The following is a 5,000-nucleotide window of genomic DNA, read 5'->3' as shown; positions in this document are numbered from 1 at the left end:
TTGATAAACCCACACACAAGATCGGACACCTGGACCCCGACACCGAGTACGAGATCAGTGTGCTGCTCACTAGGCCCCTGGATGGAGGCACCGGGAACCCCGGACCACCTCTTCGAGCCAGGACCAAGTGTGCAGGTGAGTCAGGCTCCGGTCACACCTGCAGCTAAATGATGATGATGATGATGATGATGTCAGTTTTTGTTGTAATGTCCCTTGACTGAAATGATTGCTAGTGGCTAACTGCTAGGCTACACCCTTACAGAGCTCATCAGGAGGTTAATGGTGGAGTCATTAGCGTGCCGTGCTAGGCTGCGTTAGCGCTGAGCTCATCAGGTGGCTAATGGTTAACGGTGAGGTCATTAAGACAGTGAGCTGAGCTGAGCTTCGTTAGTGCAGCGCTCATTAGCTCCTAATGGCATCACTGTACACATCACCATAGCATGCTGCGCGTGTGTGTGTGTCCTGTGGGTGCAAACAAACAACCAACAGCATGTGATTAGCAATTAGCGTGCTAATTACACAGGTGCACCAGTCTGACTGCTGCTGCTGTTCTCTGTTTATCGTTTTGTTTTTCAGTTTTAATGTTTTACAGTTTTTATTCTGGATGATTTAGATTCTGTAATATTTTATTTTGTCTTTTTCTCGTCTTATTTGAAGCTGATTATAATTTAACAACATACGAGACAATAGCTGCTAGTTTATTATAATGCTTTAGTCCCTTCTATGGTCGACACAGAACTTTAAAACAAAACATTTAGACACTTAATACAAACATACTACATATTACAAATAATAAATATCAGTAGTTTAAATCAGTGCATACAGTTAAAATGATTAATGTGAGCTGAACTGAGTGGATGCAGTTTTACAGCAACAGAATTATTATTTTTACTATTTATTTTCATTGAAAATAGTAAAATAATTTCAGAATGTTGTCAAGAAACAAACATAAACTCAGATCTTGTGACGTCACATTAATAACTTCAGTTTTAGACAAATATAATAATTATTATTATTATTAGTTTTTGCAGAGGACGAAAGATTCCTGTAGAGATTTGTGTGTGTTGAAGGATTTCTGTTATTGGAGGAGTGTGTGGAGGAAATGAGTGTGTGTGTGTGTGTGTGTGTGTGTGTGTGTGTGTGTGTGTGCGTGTGTGTGTGTGTGTGTGTGTGAGTGTGTGTGTGTGTGTGTGTGTCAGGTTTCAACATGTCCGCCTCTGAGACCTGCTGTTACATGACTGACTTCAACACCTCTCAGGGTGGTGACCTGTCTCTGGTATGTTCTCATAAACACATACTGCAGCTGACAGACCCGCATACCTGTCTGTCTCTCCCACTGAGCCCCCCGATAACCCCGCCCCCAGCCCCTAATAACCCCGCCCCCGCCCATGATAACCCCGCCCCCAGCCCCTCAGCTCACATCAGACCAACGTTCTCCAGCCTTTAAGCTGAATAACAACAATGATAATGTTCCGTCTGAAGGAACTTTGATCTTTGTGAATTTTATCAGAACCAGTTTTTATCCCTGTGGATCCAGTGAGGGAGGACGGGGGGTTCTTGTAGTCCACCTGGTCCTAATGAGGTTCTCTACGGTACCTTTGTCCCATGATGCAACAGTCTTCTTCTCACAAGTAGACAAATGAGAATAAGGATCCTTCGTGATCAAATGTAAAATAAATCTGTGACTGTGAATCGACACAAAATGTTCTTTTTTAACAGAAAATGTATTTTTTCCACATAAAGATACTTTAGTAAACATCTGACTGTATTTAAAGATAAAGTCATTCTTTACATATGGATACAGAATCAATACTGAACACTAAAAACACGGAAATCAAACAAGAACCTCGTGAAATTACAGAGAAACTGTATTTTAATTGCAGAAAATATAACGACCCTGACAGTATTTACAGTTTTCTTTGGCGCCTTCTTACAGTGTAGGACCCGTGAAGAGGTCGTAGTGGCCCCTCTAAAGGTTCTTGTCCTGGGTCCAGAGGTTCTTGTAGGTCTCAGTGGTTCTTGTCCTGGGTCCAGAGGTTCTTGTAGGTCTCAGTGGTTCTTGTCCTGGGTCCAGAGGTTCTTGTAGGTCTCAGTGGTTCTTGTCCTGGGTCCAGAGGTTCTTGTAGGTCTCAGTGGTTCTTGTCCAGGGTCCAGAGGTTCTTGTAGGTCTCAGTGGTTCTTGTCCAGGGTCCAGAGGTTCTTGTAGGTCTCAGTGGTTCTTGTCCAGGGTCCAGAGGTTCTTGAAGAGGTTTTCTGTGACATTATTGAGGTGTTCGTGTCATCCTTCAGGTTTTTGGGTTCCTTGATAAAGTTCTTGGGGTTCTTCAGGATGTTGTCAGGTTCTAGATCAGAAAACAAAATAAGTCTGATTGTTCCTTTGTTGTAAGCTCCGCCCCTCTGGGACTGTCAGTGGATTCAAACAAACGCTCCTCTGGGATCAACAGCAGGAAACATGAAGAAAGAAAGAAATGTGTGTGTGTGTGATTGACAGCAAGCAGAGCTCAGAGTGTCACAGACACACACACACACACACACACTCTCAGTGTGATGATGTTCGCTCTGATAACACTCGTCTGTCTTCAGCTCATTTTTATTTATTCATTTTACTTCTAATAAATTATAAACCAGCCTCCGCTTGTGTGTGTGTGTGTGTGTGTGTGTGTGCGTGTGTGCGTGCGTGTGTGTTTAATAATAAATCAGTGTGTCCATCATACAAGCTTTAGGACTTAGAGCTCAGTGAGGCGACTCAGCGTGGTGGCAGATAAACAGGAAGTCACAGCGAGCCGCTTCATGTTTCATCATCTCGTATTCTGCTTCGGTCCCGTTCTGCCCCGGATTCTGCCTGTCAGGCTGCGTACGGGCCGGCCTCCTGCAGGGCAGACTGAGGGTCATGTGACTGATGGAGACAGTTTGTGTGAGACTGTAAATCATCACTTCCTGCTGAAATGTGTCCGTTTGATCAGTATATTAGATTAAAACCACACCCCGCCAAAATAAAACACTTCTGTAAACCTCCGATATGTTTAAATGATACGTATCGGATCAGAAGTGTTCTGACGTCTGTCAGAGTGAAACCACTGGATGTGTTTAACGAGACTTTGGGACCGGTTCTGTTTGTTGAGACAGAATCAGGTGTTTTAAGACACAACAGGATGTTTTCTAACCCTGAACAAACGGACCAGAACACAAACAGAGAAGTGAACATAAAGAAACGTAAAGTTCAAATCTCTTTTTTTATTCTGCACAGTAAACGAACGTGTTTCAGCTCCGAGCCGTCGTCACGTCCTGAAGTCTGAACACATTACAGTGAAGAGTTTCAGTTTTCACTCTGTTTGGTTCGGAGTCGGTTCAGTTCTGGGTGGAAATAATGGGAAGATCACAAAACAGATCACAAAAACATATAAATCATCGGTTCAGGTCCGTTCCTACATCTCTCTCACACACACACACACACACACACACTCACACACACACACACACACACACACACACTCACACACACACACACACACACACACACACACACACACACACTCACACACACACACACACACACACACACACACACACACACACACACACATCACACACACACACACACACACACACACACACACACACACACACACACACACACAAGGTCAGCATTGGTCATGAAAATAAAACAATTTTTCTGCGTGTGTGTTAACATCCATTAAAGTGTGTGTGGTGTTTGTCGAGGCTTTTAGAAAATATGATATGAATATTTCACTCGCTCGCCCTCTTTCTCTCTTTTCACCTCAGATGTTCACGCTCCGCTCGTCCATACAAACCAAACCTCTCCCTCACTTTTAGTGCTTTTACTTCTGTATTTTTATCTTTTATTCGTCTTCCTGTCTGAATGTCCGAGCGTCTGTCTGCTCATGGTGTCTGTTTCAGGACGGCTTTCATGAGGTCGGTCCGATGCTGACACCAGTACTCACAGCCCGACCCGGAGCAGGAGCTCATGTACGATGAGTGAACAGTCGCCTCATGTGGACACAGTGTGTCTGTAGAGGGTCAGTCATGAGTTAAACATCCGAGTGTCCTGAACCTTCTTCAGTTACGAACAGGATAAAGAAGATGTTATGTACAGCTAACCCTGTTAGCTCAGCAGCTCCGGTGAAGATTTCATCTGAATAAATAACATGTTGATGAAGGTTCATCCAGGTCCTGGTACCTCTAAGTTCTGTATCGTAGTCAACTGGACTTGTTTCAGTTTGTTGAAGACGTTTCACCTCTCATCTCATCCTCTCCTTCACTTCTAACTAACTGGAGGAGCTGCAGGCTTTACACTCTGTGTGGGAGTGTCCATGCAGAGTGTGGGAGTGTCCATGCAGAGTGTGGGGGTGTCCTTACAGAGTGTGGGAGTGTCCTTACACAGTGTGGGAGTGTCCTTACATAGTGTGGGAGTGTCCTTACACAGCGTGGGAGTGTCCATGCAGAGTGTGGGAGTGTCCTTACAGAATGTGGGAGTGTCCATGCAGAATGTGGGAGTGTCCATGCAGAGTGTGGGAGTGTCCATGCAGAGTGTGGGAGTGTCCATGCAGAGTGTGGGAGTGTCCTTATAGAGTCGTTAGGGCCACTTGTGGGTTGTTGACCCGACCGGTCTTCATGTGGGTTTCTAAGGCCAGGTGAGCCCAGGTGTGAATGGTTGTTAAGCTGTCTGTAGAGAGAACTCAGTTCTGTATTGTAGGTGGGTGATCAGTGATGTCTTAGGTGTAAATATGTTCTCCTCAGATCAGGTTGATCTCTGTGATCACAGCAGACGAGCTGTATGGAGACATCTGATGTTTTAAATCATCTCCAGCTGCTTCAGCTGTTCAGCAGAACGCTGCAACTCTGTTTTACTGTGAAGCTCCAGAAATGTTCTGTGGACTACGAGACTTCACCTGACTTTATATCATCAGGAGGAGATGATGGCTGAGCCTGACTTTATATCATCAGGAGGAGATGATGGCTGAGCCTGACTTTATATCATC

The 5,000-nt window shown here is 44.6% G+C and overlaps 1 protein-coding gene across 1 annotated transcript in view; it reads left to right on the top strand.

The window, feature by feature from the left end:
• The window catches only part of ptprma (protein tyrosine phosphatase receptor type Ma), a 118,968-nt gene that overhangs the window by 57,243 nt on the left and 56,725 nt on the right, over positions 1-5,000 (top strand). Inside the window, exon 9 of the mRNA XM_073487916.1 lies at positions 1-135. This exon is cut by the window's left edge and continues 46 nt beyond it. Within this exon, the coding sequence (XP_073344017.1) occupies positions 1-135 (135 nt within the window). The remainder of the gene's footprint in view (positions 136-5,000) is intronic.

Source organism: Pagrus major, chromosome 19 (assembly GCF_040436345.1).
Source record: "Pagrus major chromosome 19, Pma_NU_1.0".
Classification (NCBI taxonomy): Eukaryota; Metazoa; Chordata; class Actinopteri; order Spariformes; family Sparidae; genus Pagrus; species Pagrus major.
Note: the sequence above shows the minus strand (reverse complement) of the source record. Positions and strands in the feature narration are given on the sequence as shown.